Source organism: Mobula hypostoma, chromosome 30 (assembly GCF_963921235.1).
Source record: "Mobula hypostoma chromosome 30, sMobHyp1.1, whole genome shotgun sequence".
Taxonomy (NCBI): Eukaryota; Metazoa; Chordata; class Chondrichthyes; order Myliobatiformes; family Myliobatidae; genus Mobula; species Mobula hypostoma.
In genome coordinates this window covers 10,286,787-10,302,562 of record NC_086126.1, presented here as the reverse complement: position 1 = coordinate 10,302,562, position 15,776 = coordinate 10,286,787, and the positions used below count along the sequence as shown (strand labels likewise).

At 44.7% G+C, this 15,776-nt stretch overlaps 1 protein-coding gene across 1 annotated transcript in view; it reads left to right on the top strand.

The window, feature by feature from the left end:
* Positions 1-15,776, top strand: part of LOC134339526 (acylphosphatase-2-like) — a 73,668-nt gene that overhangs the window by 9,946 nt on the left and 47,946 nt on the right. Inside the window, exon 2 of the mRNA XM_063036122.1 lies at positions 13,779-13,795. Coding sequence (XP_062892192.1) covers positions 13,779-13,795 — 17 coding nt within the window. The remainder of the gene's footprint in view (positions 1-13,778; positions 13,796-15,776) is intronic.

The following is a 15,776-nucleotide window of genomic DNA, read 5'->3' as shown; positions in this document are numbered from 1 at the left end:
ATTCATTTTACCCTCTAACTTTACAAGCCTTCCAAGGCCTGCTGCTATGAAGCATCCCCATAACACAATGTAGCCACCACCATGCTTCACGGTAGGGATGATGTCTTCTTGATGATGCGTGGCGTTTGGCCAAAAAGCTTAATTTTGGTTTCCTCAGACCATAGAACCTTCTTTCAGCTGGCTTCAGAGCCTCCCACATGCCTTATGGTAAACTCTAGCCGAGACTTAATGTGAATTTTTTTAACAGTGGCTTTCTCTTTGCCACTCCACCATAAAGCTGCAATGAGTGAATCACTCAGGCGGCAGCTGTTGTATGCGCAGTCTCTCCCATTTCACCACTGAAGCTTGTAACTCCCCCAGAGTTGTCATAGGTCTCTCGGTAGCCTCTCTCACCAGTCTCCTTCTTGCACAGTCATTCAGTTTTTGAGGATGGCCTACTGTAGGCAGATTTACAGCTGTGCCATATTCTTTCCATTTCCTGATGGTTAACTTAGCTGTATTCCAAAGGATACTCAATGACTTGGATATCGTCTACTATCCATCTCCTGACTTATGCTTTTTAGTAAACTTTTTGCAGAGTTGCTTGGAGTGTTCTTTTGTCTTCATGGTGTAGTTTTTGCCAGGATCCTGACTCACCAGCAGTTGGACCTTCCAGATACAGAGTCTCCATCCAGGACTCGCGTGACTGACAGTAGTGAGAGCTGAGGGGAAGCTACTGATACGATGAAGGAAGCCCTGAACACCGCCAGAGACCATCATTACTGCCCTAAATGCCAGTGCAAGAGATTCTGTAGATGCTGGTAATCCAGAGCAACACACACACACACAAAATGATAGCGGAACTTGTAGGGTGGTGCAGTAGCATAATAGTCAGCACATCGCTTTACAGTACCAGCAACCCAGGTTCAATTCCTGCCACTGCCTGTAAGGAATTTGTATATTCTCCCCATGACCACATGAGTTTCCTCCGGTTGCTCTGGTTTCCTCCCACAGCCCAAAAAGATGTACCAATTAGTAGGCTAATTGATCATTGTAAATTTCCCCCTGATTAGGCTAGGGTTAAATAGATGGGTTGCTGGGCACCGCAACTCTAAGGGCCAAAAGGGTCAATTAGATTAGGTTAGACTAGATTATGAGGACACGCAGTCCTCTTTTATTGTCACTTAGTAATGCATGCATTAAGAAATGATACAATGTTCCTCCAGTACGATATCACAGAAACACAGGACAGACCAAGACTGAAAAACTGACAAAAACCACATAATTATAACATAGTTACAACAGTGCAAACAATACCGTAACTTGATGAAGAACAGCCCACGGTAAAAAAAAGTTCAAAGTCTCTCGAAAGTCCCATCATCTCGTGCAGACGGGAGAAGGAAGAAAACTCTCTTCCTGCCATGAGCTACCAGCGCCGCAAACTTGCCGATGCAGCATCCTGGAAGGACCCGACCACAGTCCGACTCCGAGTCCGTCCGAAAACTTCGAGCCTCTGACACCGAGCACTGAGCACCATCTCTGCCAAGCGCTTCAACCCCAGCCCTGGCCGCCAGCAACAGGAAAAGCCAAGGATTTGGGGCCTTCCCTCTGGAGATTCTCGATCACACAGTAGCAGGGGCAGCAAACCGGGCATTTCAGAAGTTTCTCCAGATGTTCCTCCATGCTTCTTATGTCTGTCTCCATCAAATCAGAATTGTGCACAGCCCCTATTTAACAAATATGATATCCTTTCATCGGAGAGGCCGCGTGCGCTGCGTCACACCGCCATCTCCTCCTCCCGCCAATTCTGCTGTGTGTCTCAATAAATAAATAACTCAGAAGGTCAGACAGCATCTATGTGAAGGAAGAAGGAGCCGACGCTTTGGGTCAAGACCCTTCATCAGGTCTAGAAAGGAATGGGGAATGAGCCAGAAGGAATCCTTTGCAGTCCTGATCAAGGGTCCCAGCCCAAAACATCTGCTCATTATTCTTCTCCGTAGATGTACTCCTCCTGCATTTTGTGTGTGTTGTTCAGTTCGATAGTGCCTCAGCTTCAGAATTTGATAAGTCCTCATCATCTTATTTGTACTTCTCAATGGATGGAACTTCGGTAGCCATGGTAACATGTATTGTCCATTCAATCTGGTCTCTCAGCTGAGCGACCACAGCCCTTTAGAATCAGAATTGGATTAAATATCCCCGGCGTAAGTCGAGAAATTTACTGGCTTTGCGGCAGCAGTACAATGCAATACATGATAATTGAGGGGGACAAGACTGAATTACATTAAATATATATACGTATATCAATAGTTAAATTAAGTAGTGTAAAAACAGAGTGAGGTAGTGTTCATGGGTTCGATGTCCATTCAGAAATCTGATGGCAGAGGGGAAGAAGCTGTTCCTGAATCGTTGAGTGTGCGCCTTCAGGCTTCTGCACCTCCTTCCTGATGGTAGCAATGAAAAGAGGGCACGTCCTGGGTGATGGGGGTCCATTAATGATGGATGCTAACTTTTGGAGGTATCGCTCCTTGAAGATGTCCTGGATTCTATGGAAGCTGGTGCCCATGATGGAGCTGACTGAGTTTACAACTCTCTGCAGCTTACTTTGATCCTGTGCATTAACCCCCCTCTCACCCATACCGGAGGGTCAGGATACTCTCCGCAGTACATCTGGAGAAATTTTTGAGTGTTTTAGGTGACACTCCAAATCTCCTCAAACTCCTAATGAAATATAGCCACTGCCTTGCCTTCTTTGTAGCTGCATTGATATATTGGGTCCAGGTGAGATCATCAGTGATATTATTGCTCATTCTTTCCCCTTCTGATCCTTCTATGAGGACTGGTGTGTGCTCCCTCATCTTAACCTTCCAGAAATTTTCAATCAGTTCTTTGGTTTAACTGACGTTGAGTGCAAGGTTCTTACCGCGACACCCCTCAACTAGCTGATATATCTCGCTCCTGTACACCCTCTCGTCACCATCTGAGATTCTGCCAGCAACGGCTGTGTCATCAGCAAGTTTATATTAAGAGTCAATCAAATTGCCATGAGTCTGTAAATAGACTCGACAGAACACAACAGAAAGGCTGCAGAGCTGGAAATCTGGAGCAACACATACAAAACGCTGAAGGAACTCAGCAGGTCGGGCAGCATCTATGGAGGGAAATGTACAGTCTACGTTTTGGGCCATCAGGACTGGAATGGACGAGGGCAGAAGGCTAATTAAAAGTGTGGGGCGAGGGGTAAAGAGAACGAGCTGGCACGTGATAGGTGAATCCAGGTGAAGAAGTGGGAATGATGTAAAGAGCTGGGAGCTGATAGGTCAAAGGGGCAGAGACCTGAAGAAGAAGGAATTTGACTGGAGAGGACAGTAGATAACAGAATAAAAGGAAGGAGGTGGGGAACCAGAGAAGATGATGTGAGGGGGCTGGGGGTGTGGGGAATAAGCAAGGGTAAAGAGGCCAGTGGGTTAAGGGAAAACAGCAGGGCGGGAGTGAGAGGGATGTTTTTACTGGAGGTTAGAGGAATTGATGTTGATGCCATCTGGTTGGAGTCTGCCAAGACAGAATGTGAGATGTTCCTCTTCCACTTTGCGTCCGGCCTCGGTGTGGCTGTAGATAGAACTGGATGGGACAGGCTGCTTCCTTCCTGAAAAGTTGCTATCAAACATGGTTAGTTGTGAGACAGCGGATTCTGATTAATTGAGCCATCAGTTAAGCGGGGCAGCTTCTTATTTGGGACAACACTTCAAGAACAAAAACAAATCTAAAAAATAGCTGGGATTCCCTTCATTTATTTGGGACACTATGCCACTTAATTGGGTCAGGACACTGTTACCAAACAGATTCAACCAGTGTCAGTCGCGTGCACGTTGTGTGGCCGTTCAACACTACACTGCACTTAGAGAGAACAGTTTTTAAATAGCGTCAGTTGCATGTGTTTGTGTTCAAAAAGCAATGATTTTTGTCACTGATGGCTGGTGAGAAAAAAGGAGTAAGACAATTCAGAACCATTTTGCTCACTGCGGTTTCAAGCTTTCAGGCTTGGAGATGCCAGAAGCACCAGAGAGTGAGAATGAAATGATTTCACTACATCGAAAGTTAGGAACTACAAAGAGTTTGGAAGTATTAACAGTCATCTTGAATGTTTGTGGTCCCCACCGGATACTCAGCTCTCACCTGTGTCTCCAAGTAGCTGTCTGCATGTGACATATACCAATTCTCACAGAGGGATCAGAAATGGAGAGAGTGAACAGCTTTAAGTTCAAGATCTCTGAGGATCTAACCTGATCCCAACATAGCAATATATTATAAAGAAGGCAAGACAGCGGCTATACTTTGTTAGAAGTTGAAGCGATTTGGCATGTCAACAAATACAGTCTAAAACAGGCTGCATCACTGTCTGTAATGAAGGGGCTACTGCACAGGACTGAAAGAAGCTGCAGTGGTTATAAATTTAGTCGGCTCCATCTTGGGTAGTAGCCTACAAAGTACCCAGGACATCTTCAAGGATCGGTGTCTCAGAAAGACAGCGTCCATTATTAAGGACCTCCAGCACTCAGGGCATGCCCTTTTCTCACTGTTACCATCAGGTAGGAGGTACAGAAGTCTGAAGGCACACACTCAGCGATTCAGGAACAGCTTCTCCCCCTCTGCCACCCGATTCCTAAATGGACATTGAAGCTTTGGACGCTACCTCACTTTTTTAATATGCAGTATTTCTGTTTTTGCACATTTTAAAAAATCTATTCACTACTTTATTTCTATCTTTACACTACTTACCGAAATGAACCACTTCACATTTATCTGGGTTGAACTCAATCTGCCACTTCTCAGCCTAGTTTTGCATCCTATCAATGTCCTGCTGTAACCTCGGACAGACCTCCACACTATCCACAACACCCCCAACATTTGTGTCATCAGCAAATTTACTAAACCATCCCTCCACTTCCTCATCCAGGTCATTTATAAAAATCACAAAGAGAAGGGGTCCCAGAACAGATCCCTGAGGCACAGCACTGGTGACCAACCTCCATGCAGAATATGACCCATCTACAACCACTCTTTGCCTTCTGTAAGTAAGCCAATTCTGGATCCACAAAGCAAGGTCCCCTTGGATTCCATGCCTCCTTACTTTCTCAATAAGCCATGCATGAGGTACCTTATCAAATGCCTTGCTAAAATCTATACTGCATCTACTGCTCTACCTTCATCAATGTGGTATCAATTAACTGGAATGCACTGTATTTTTAGTTTATTTGTTTAGAAAAACAGCATGGTAACAGGGCCTTCCAGTCCAACAAGCCCACGCCACTCAGTTACACCCATGTGGACAATTAACCTACTAACCATATGACAATGGAATGTGGGAGGAAACCAGAGTACCCGGAGGAAACCTATGCAGTCACGGGGAGAACGACAGGCTCTTTACAGACAGTTTTGGGAATTGAGCTCAGGTTGCTGGTACTGTAATAAAATTTCAGTCATCCCCATGCTACCTGGAAAAATGGTGCGGAGCTTTGCACATCAGGAATCCATGCTGAGAGTGTGTTTGCTGCTGGCAGCAAGAACTTTAAAGTAACATACACAAAATGCTTGGAGACCGCAAGATATAGGAGCAGAATTAGGCCACCTGGCCTATTGAGTCTACACCCCACTTCATCATGGCTGATCCATTTTCCATCTCAGCCCCAATCTGCTGCCTTCTCCCCATATCCCTTCATGCCTTCAAGAATCTATCAACGTCTGCCTTAAATATGCAGTGCCTATAAAAAGTATTCACCCCCTTTGGAAGTTTTCATGTTTTATTGTTTTACAACATTGAATCACAGTGGATTGAATTTGGCTTTTTTTTTGCCACTGATCAATAGAAAATGACTCCTTCATGTCAACGTGAAAACAGATCTCTACAAAGTGATCTAAATGAATTACAAATATAAAATACAAAATAATTGACTGTATTGCTATTCACCCCTTTTAATATGACACTCCAAATCATCACTGCTGCAGCCAATTGGTTTTAGAAGTCACATAATTTGTCAAATGGAGATCGCCTGTGTGCAGTCAAGGTGTTTCAATTGATTGTAGTAAAAATACACCCGTATCTGAAAGGTCCAACAGTTGGCAAAAACTACACCATGAAGACAAAAGAACTCTCCAAGCAACTCTGTAAACAGGTTATTGAAAAGCACAAGTCAGGAGATGGATACAAGAAAATTTCCACGTCACTGAATATCCCTTGGAGGACAGTTAGGTCAATCATCAAGAAATGGAAAGAATATGGCACAGCTGTAAATCTGCCTCGAGCAGGCCATCCTCAAAAACTGAGTGACTGTGCAAGGAGGAGACTAGTGAAGGGGGCCACCAGGAGACCTATGACAACTCTGGAGGAGTTACAAGCTTCAGTGGCTGAGATGGGAGAGACTGTGCACATACAACTGTTGCCCAGGTGCTTCACCAGACGCAGCTTTATGGGAGAGTGGCAAAGAGAAAGCCACTGTTGGAAAAAAGAACTCATATGAAATCTCAGCTAGAGTTTGCCGGAAGGCATGTGGGAGACTCTGGAGTCAGCTGGAAGAAGGTTCTATGGTCCGATGAAACCAAAATTGAGCTTTTTGGCCATCAGACTAAATGCTATGTTTGGCATGAGCCAAACACCACACATTATCAAAAACATATCATTCCTACCATGAAGTATGGTGGTGACTACATCATGCTGTGGAATGCTTCAATACAGCAGGATCTGGAGGGCTTTTAAAGGTAGAGGGTAAAAATGAATGCAGGAAAATCCTGGAGGAAAGCCTGATGCAGTCTGCAGGAGAACCATGACTTGGGAAATTTGTTTCCCAGCAAGACAATGAGCCTAAGCAGAAAGCCAAAGCTACACAGGAATGGTTTAAAACAGCAAAGTTAATATCCTGGAGTGGTCAGAATCCAGACCTCAATCCAATTGAAAATTTGTGGCTGTACTTGAAAAGGGCTGTTCACTCTCGATCCTCATGCCATCTGACGGAGCTTGAGCAGGTTTGTAAAGAAGAATGGGGAAAAATTGCCGTGTCCAGATATGCAAAGCAGATAGAGACCCATCCACACAGACTCAAGGCTGTAATTGCTGCCAAAGGTGCATCTACTAAATACTGACTTGAAGGGGGTGAGTAATTATGCAATCAATTATTTTGTATTTAATAATTGTAATAAATTTAGACCAATTTGTAGAAATTTTGTTTCCACCTTGACAGAAGAGTTTTTTCTGTTGATCAGTGTCATAAAAGCTAAAATTCAATCCACTGTGATTCAATGGTGTAAAACAATAAAGCACAAAACTTCCGGTGGGAGAGGGGGAGGTGACCTCTTTTTATAGGCACTGTACATAAAGACTTGGCCTCCACAGCTGCCAATGGCAATGAATTTCACAGATTCACACTTGCTGGCTAAAGAAATTCCTCCTCACCTCTGCTCTAAATGCTCTGCACTATTCTGAGGCTGTGTTCTCTGGTCTTAGACTCCCATCACAGGAAACATCCTCTCTACATCCATTCTATCAGGCTTTTCACCATTCGATATGTTTCAATGAGGTCACCCTTAATTCTCCTGAAATCTAGTGAATACAGGCCCAGAGCCATGAAATGCTCTTCATTTGACGAGCCATTTAATCTTGGAATTATTTTCATAAATCTCCTTTGAATCCTCTCCAGTTTCAGCAAATCCTTTCTAAGATAAGAGGCCCAAACCTGCTCAGAATACTCCAAGTGAAGCTTCTCCAGTGCTTTATAAAGTTTCAACATCACATTCTTGCTTTTACATTCTAGTCCTCTTGAAAATAATGCTTGCATTGCATTTGCCTTTCTCACCACAGACTCAACCTGCAAATTAACATTGAGGGAATCCTGCATATGGACTCTCAAGTCCTTTCACACCTAAGTTTTATTTTGTATTTTCTCTCCATTTAGAAAAAATAGTCAACCCTTTCATCTCTTCTACCAACGTTCATGACCATACACTTCCCAATGTTGTATTCCACCTGCCATTTTCTTTGGCCATTCTTCTGATCAGTCTAAATCCTTCTATAGCCTCTCGACTTCCTCAAAACTACTTGCCCCTCCACCAATCTCGTATCATCTGCAAATTTTTCAATGAAGCCATCAATCCCATCATCTAAATCATTGACATATAATGTAAAAAGAATCAGTCTGACTCAGACCCTTGTGAAACACCATTGATCTCTGGCAGCCAGCTCTATGCCTCCTGCCAATCAACTGGGCATGCTTAATCCATGCTATATGGATTATCCATGGATAAATTGCTTTATCCATGCTACTATCTCTCCTGTAATAGCATGGGCTTGTAGCCTCATATGTGGCACCTTGCCAAAGGCCTTCTGAAAATCCAAGTACACAACATCAATAGATGCTCCTTTCTCTATCCTGCCCATTACTTCTTCAAACAATTCCAATAGATTTGTCAGGCAAGATTTTCCATTTAGGAAACCTTGCTGACTCCAGCCTATTTTATCATGTGCCTCCAAGTAGCCTGAGACCTCATCCTTATCCTTGTAAGCTGAACAAGTGCTACACATGCCCTTACACTTCCTCCCTTACCACCTTTCAGGGTCCCAGATTGTCCTTCCAGGTGAGGCAACACTTCACCTGTGAGTCGGAAGGGGTGATATACTGCATCCGGTGCTCCCGAAGTGGCCTTCTATATATTGGCGAGACCCGACGCAGACTGGGATATCATTTCGCAGACTGGGAGATCATTACGCTCTGTCCGCCAGAGAAAGCAGGATCTCCCAGTGGCCACACATTTTAATTCCACGTCCCATTCCCATTCTGACATGTCTATCCACGGCCTCCTCTACTGTAAAGATGAAGCCACACTCAGGTTAGAGGAACAACACCTTATATTCTGTCTGGGTAGCCTCCAACCTGATGGTATGAACATTGCCTTCTCAAACTTCCACTAATGCCCCACCTCCCCCTCATACCCCATCCTTTAATTATTTATATACACACATTCTTTCTCTCACTCTCCTTTTTATCCCTCTGTCCCTCTCATTATACCCCTTGCCCATCCTCTGGGTTTCCCCCCTCCCCCTTTTCCTTCTCCCTGGGCCTCCTGTCTCATGATCCTCTCATATCCCTTTTGCCAATCAACCATCCAGCTCTTGGCTCCATCCCTCCCCCTCCTGTCTTCTCCTATCATTTCGGATCTCCCCCTCCCCCTCCCACTTTCAAATCTCTTACTAACTCTTCCTTCAGTTAGTCCTGACGAAGGGTCTCGGCCCGAAACGTCGACTGTACCTCTTCCTAGAGATGCTGCCTGGCCTGCTGCGTTCGCCAGCAACTTTGATGTGTGTTGCTTGAATTTCCAGCATCTGCAGAATTCCTCGTGTTCGCTTAATAGTCAATCCCTTCTTGAAGAGTGGAGCGACATTTGCAATTTTCCAGTCTCCTGGAAAATGCTGGAGCAACTCAGAAGGTCAGGCAGCATCCAAGGAAGTGAGTTGGCATTTCATGATGCGACCCTTCTTCAGGACTGAGATGGAAGACGCCAGAATAAAAAGATGGGGGAAGGGGAAGGAGGACAAACTGGAAGGTGGGTGGTTAGGCAAGGTCAAGGGGCTGGAGAGGGAGGAATCTGACAGGAGAGTAGAGTGGACAAAAGGAGAAAGTGAGGAGGAGGGAGCCCAGATGGAAGTGATAGGCAGGTGAGAAGAGGTAAGAGGTCAGTGTGGGGAATAGAAGGAGTAGGGGGTGGGGAGTGAAATTTTTTTTACTTGAAGGAGAGATGGATGTTCATGCCTTCAGATTGGAGGGTACCCAGATGGAATGTAAGGTGTTGCTCCTCCACCCTGAGGGTGGCCTCACTTTTGCATAGGAGGAAGCCATGGACCGGCATGCAGGAAAGGGAATGGGAATTAAAATGTCTGGTCACCGAGAAGTTCCACTCTTGGCGGATGGAGCGAAGTAACACAAACACAAGAAAATCTGCAGATGCTGGAAATCCAGAGCAACACACACAAAACCGCTGGAGGAACTCTGCAGGCCAGGCAGCATCTATGGAAAAGAGTAATCAGTTGACGTTTCGGGCCGAGACCCTTCATCAAGACGAGCCTGCTAGTTCTTCAGTGTGTTGGGTTTGAATATTAATGTGTATCTTTGTCCTCTTGGTGGCGCTGTAAGCCATACATCTGGAAAGCAGATGGCTCCTCCAATAATCTGTGCAAGACAAGCATTTTAATCATTCCTGCTGAGGTTTAACTTCAGATTGCAACAACAGACAGCAGGACTATTTGTCTGAACTGAGAACAGACAATGCTTCATGCTGCCTTTCAGAATTAATTGCGGAATCAATTTTATCACCCTGTTCTATCAAGATTAAAGCTCCCTCCATTAAGAAGGGCCTGAGAGAGCTGCTTTCATATTGTAGAATACACATTTGGTTTTATCTTCAGTCACTGATATCAGAGTAGATTATTCCCTCAGTAGCAGCAGAACAGATGGATTCTGCACAACAGAAAGGATGATTTATTCCAGTTGGGGACTGCAAAACGGCTTCTATCGCAGAACGCGGTGTTTGCTTTTAATAGTTTGCTGTGTAAAGGGGATGTTATCTATCAGCAAACGTTTAGTGAGATTTGCTCCCTTGTCACCACCACAAGCTCTGTTCCCAAACAAGTCTTTTCCCTCCCTCTCAGTTTGTTCGAGACAAGGTTGCTCAGAATCACGATCAAGAGAAACTCTGCAGAGGCTGGAAACCCCAAGCAACACACACAGTGCTGGAGAAACTCAGCAGGCCAGGCGGAATCTGTGGAAAAGAGTGAACAGTTGACGTTTTGGGACGAGACCCATGCTGCATTTGATCCTGGAAAGAACTTTAGACAACATACCCGCTCCATCACCAAGACGGCCTCATGAGATACTGCCCAACTCCAACCTAGTCAGTCTGTCAGCTGGGGCTACAGCAGGAGATCCACCATAGTCCTCTCCAAGCCTTGACTGAATCCTGCCTGCCCTTAATGGGTCTGGCAGAGTAGCAACCACATTTTCCCACTCCACCTTACTACCAGCCTCCACGAGGATCACAACCTTGTCGTAGGGTTTGGAGGCTTGCATGCCTCAGTGACCTGGAGAGCTGGAGTCAGGGCTTTATGTTTTGGATCGTGGTAGGGTCACCCATGCCAGACAGGTCAAAGGGTCAGACAAGAGTGGTCTGCCGGCCCTCCAGGTTCGGAGGTTCAGCTCAGGGCTTAACAACCCTGACTGTCAAACAAAACTGGTACGGAAACAGCAATGAGGAATCCTTCTACATCTGATTGTGACGGTATTCCTGAGTCTCTACCCGGGACTTGCATGACTGACAGTGAAAACTGAGGGGGAGCGACTGACACGATGAAAGAAGCCCTGGACACTGCCCAAGATGGAGGACCTTCGCCGCTGCCCAAAACGCCAACGGCGTAACAGGCATGAGTATATAGAATATATGACTAGCAACACACACAAAATGCTGGTGGAACGCAGCAGGCCAGACAGCATCCATAGGAAGAAGCACAGTCGATGTTTCAGGCCGAGACCCTTCGTCAGGACTAACTGAAAGAAGAGATTTGAAAGTGGGAGGGGGAGATCCAAAATGATAGAAGACAGGAGGGGGTCTCTCCCTCCCCCTCCCACTTACTATCTCTTCTTTCAGTTAGCCTGACGAAGGGTCTCCGCCTGAAACGTCGACCGTGCTTCTTCCTATGGATGCCGCCTGGCCTGCTGCGTTCCACCAGCATTTTGTGTGTGTTGCTTGAATTTCCAGCATCTGTGGATTTCCTCGTGTTTGCGTTAGAATATCTGACTGCCAGCTCTCATCTCGAAACCAGCTGCTTCCCAGTGTTGCTCAGAGAAGGCTTGACAACGAAAACCTGTTGGGCAGGCCTCCAGCAAGCTTTATTGAAAGCGACTGTGATCACCTGCTGGCTATTTAATTGGAACCAACACAAAACATCGGACTAATTATGTTTTGTATTTACCTCCTTCATTGGGGGCATTAATTTGTCTGCAATAGATTAACAGATATTCCTTGCAAAAATGGATATTTTCATATATCTGTCAAACATTTGGAAGCAGATGGTACGTAGAACTTAATTTCAATAGTTTTTGTCTAGCATGCTTGCAAGGGAAAGCCTTCTGATGGATGAAACAATCAAAATTGGGCACTAGGAATGAAGGTTTTATTTATTGAAACCTCACATGTGAAAGTATTCTCCACCATAATCCAAGCAACACAAATTAAAACCCAAAAATTACTGCAGTATCTTTGAAAGAATATGAGGATATATTCAAGATTCAGAGTATATCGTGAAGTAGATCGTGAACATGGCGCAGCACACCACACAAACCAATCTTCCGTCCTTGGACTCACTTTACACCGCACGCTGTCGGAGCAGTGCTGCCAGGATAATCAAGGACACGACCCACCCAGCCAACACACTTTTCATCCCTCTTCCCTCCGGGAGAAGGCTCAGGAGCTTGAAGAGTCGTACAGCCAGATTTGGGAACAGCTTCTTTCCAACTGTGATAAGACTGCTGAGCGGATCCTGACCCGGATCTGGGCCGTACCCTCCAAATATCCGGACCTGCATCTCAGTTTTTTTGTGCTACCTTACTTTCCATTTTTCTATTTTCTACTTATGATTTATAATTTAATTTTTTAATATTTACTAATTTTAAATATTTTTAATATTTAATATTTGAACTCCAGGGAGCGTAAAGCGCAGAATCAAATATCACTGTGATGATTGTATGTTCTAGTATCAATTGTTTGGCGACAATAAAGTATAAAGTATATTTATCATCTAAGTCAATCTTTTTGCAGTGTAAACTTCCAGTCAAGGTGTCACTTTTTCTTCTACAGGAGGAGGGGTGGGAATTTGATGCATTGTCACTGTTTTTTTCTGCAGAGTAGAGGATGGGGGACTTTGGGGTCTCTGAGTTTTGTTTCTTTTGTGTGGTGGTGGGGGGGAGGAGTTGATGTGTTTTCTTTCATCAACTCCCATGGTCTTTCTGTATTTCCTGGCTATCTGGAGAAGACAAATATCAGAGTTGTACTGAACAGCATACTTTGACAATAAAATTAATCTTTGACCCAGAAGTATACAACCCTAAGATTCATCTTCCCTCAGCCAGCCATGAAACAAATCCGTTCAAAGAAAAACGTCAACCCTCCCCCCACACGCAAAAAAAAAACAAACAAATTGTGCAAACAGCAAAAAACAAGCAAGAAACACAGAATGTGGAACAGAAAATCTAAGAGTCTGGGCATATTCAGTGCAGCTCAGTTCAGTTCAATCCAGCAGAAAATGTTGGAGGAGTTTAGCCAGTCAGGCAGCATCCATGGAGAGAAATTAACAGCCGACGTTTCAGGCTGAAACCCTTCATCCCTCTCCACAGATGCTGCCTGACCTGCTGAGTTCCTCCAGTATTTTGTGTGTGTTAGTTACTCAGGAATTCCAGCATCTGCAGAATCTCCTGTATTTTTATCTGATCTGGACTTGTGCCCAGCTTTAATTAATAATGCAGGCAGCTTTAAAAGGATAGGGATAACCTATCATTTAGTATAGTGAGGGTGCAGAAGAGTTCTAGAAACTCAAAGCACCAGAAGTCGTGCCTCAAAGTGCCACTATACCTCCACATCCAAGCAGAGTATTTACTTGTATCCAGCTGCTGGAGACCAAGGGAACAGGTCTAGAGATAAGCATTGCAGCTACAATCTCTGTAGGAAATGATGAATAATATATTTATTTTCCTTTCCATTTCCAGGTGTCTTCTTCCGAAAGGTAAGATTGGTGACTCCCAATGGATCCGTTTCTCACCACAGCTATCCATGTCACTTAGGGTACCAGAGTGTCAATTGTGAGTATGTGCTTACTGAAGGGGAAAGGATGGGAACCCATACATCTTGAAAGGAATTCTCAAATCATGGGCACTAGTCTCCGTTGTATCCAGGACACCTTCAAGGAGCAGATGCCTCAAAAGGGCAGCATCCGCCGTTAAGGACCCCCATCACCCAGGACATGCTCTCTTCTGATTGCTCCCATCAGGGAGGAGGTACAGAAGCCTGAAGACACACACTCAGTGATTCAGGAACAGCTTCTTCCCCTCTGCCATACAATTTCTGAATGGACATTGAACCCATGAACACTACCTCACTACTTTATTATTTCTATTTACGCACTACGTATTTAATTTAACTACTGTAATTCAATTGTTTCTGTATTATCATGTATGACATTGTACTGCTGTGCAAAGACAACGAATTTCACAATATATGCTGGTGATATTAAACCTGATTCCGATTCTGACTGTCCAAGTTAATTTTCTGAGGGGTTCAATATGCTCAGCTCTTAAAAATAGTAGTTAAAAACAGAATCAGATTTAATAATACTGACAGCGGTACACTGCAATACAATACATAATAATAAAAGACTATTAACACACACCCACACACACCCTTTTCTGTTGATAAGTGTCAAAAAAGTCAAATTAAATCCGCTGTGATTCAATGTCGTAAAACAGCGGTCCCCAACCACCGGGCCGCAGACCGGTACCGGGCTGCAAAGCATATGCTACCGGGCCGCGAGGAAACGATACGAGTCAGCTGCACCTTTCCTCATTCCCTGTCACGCACTGTTGAACTTGAACATAGGGTTACCAACTGTCCCATATTTGCCGGGACATCCCGTATATTGGGCTAAATTGGTTTCTCCCGTACGGGACCACCCTTGTCCCGTATTTCCCCCGCTAAGGTACAGTGTTCCTATAAAACCTTTCATGCCGAAATTGTGTGAAGCGAAGAAACAATTACCATTAATTTATATTGGAAAAATTTTTGAGCGTTCCCAGACCCTAAAAATAACCTACCAAATCATACCAAATAACATATAAAACCCAAAATAACACTAACATATAGTAAAAGCAGGAATGATATGGTAAGTACACAGCCTATATAAAGTAGAAATAATGTATGTACGGTGTAGTCAGGAAGATTAAGCCAAAAGCGATCTGTGGGAAAAAATCCGCACGTACACGCATGCACACACAGGTGCCCGCACAGGGCTTCATGGTCATGGTAGTCTTTCTCAGGGTAAACACAAGTGTCCCGTATTTGACTGCTACTTTTGTCCCTTATTTGGGAGTGAGAAAGTTGGCAACCCTAACTGTAAAAGACACGTTGAGGTGAGTTTAACCCTACTTGAACCCCCCCCCCACCCCCCGGTCGGCCGGTCCGCAAGAGTATTGTCAATATTAAACCGGTCCACAGTGCAAAAATGGTTGTGGACCCCTGTTGTAAAGCATGAAAACTTTCTGGGGGGAGGGGGTGAATACTTCCGATAGGCACTGTGTATGTGTGTGCGTGTGTATAATTTTTTAAAATACAAAATTTGTGCAAAACTAGAAATATAAGAAGTAGTGATGTAGTGTTTATGGGTTCATTGAAATCGGACGGCAGAGGGGAGGAAGCTGTTCCTGAATCATTGAGTGTGTGCCTTCAGGCTCCTGTACCTCCTCCCTGATGGTAACAATGAGAACGAGGCCTGTCGTGGGTGATGGGGGTCCTTAATGTTGGATATCATCTTTCTGAGGCACCGCCTTTTGAAGGTGGCCCCGATGCTGGGATGCGGGTACCCATGATGGAGCTGGCTGAATTTACAACTTCCTGCAGTTTACTCTGATCCAGTGCAGTGACCCCACCGGCCCCCCCACCACACCAGACGGTGATGCAATCAGTTAGAATGCTCTCCATTGTACATCAGTAGA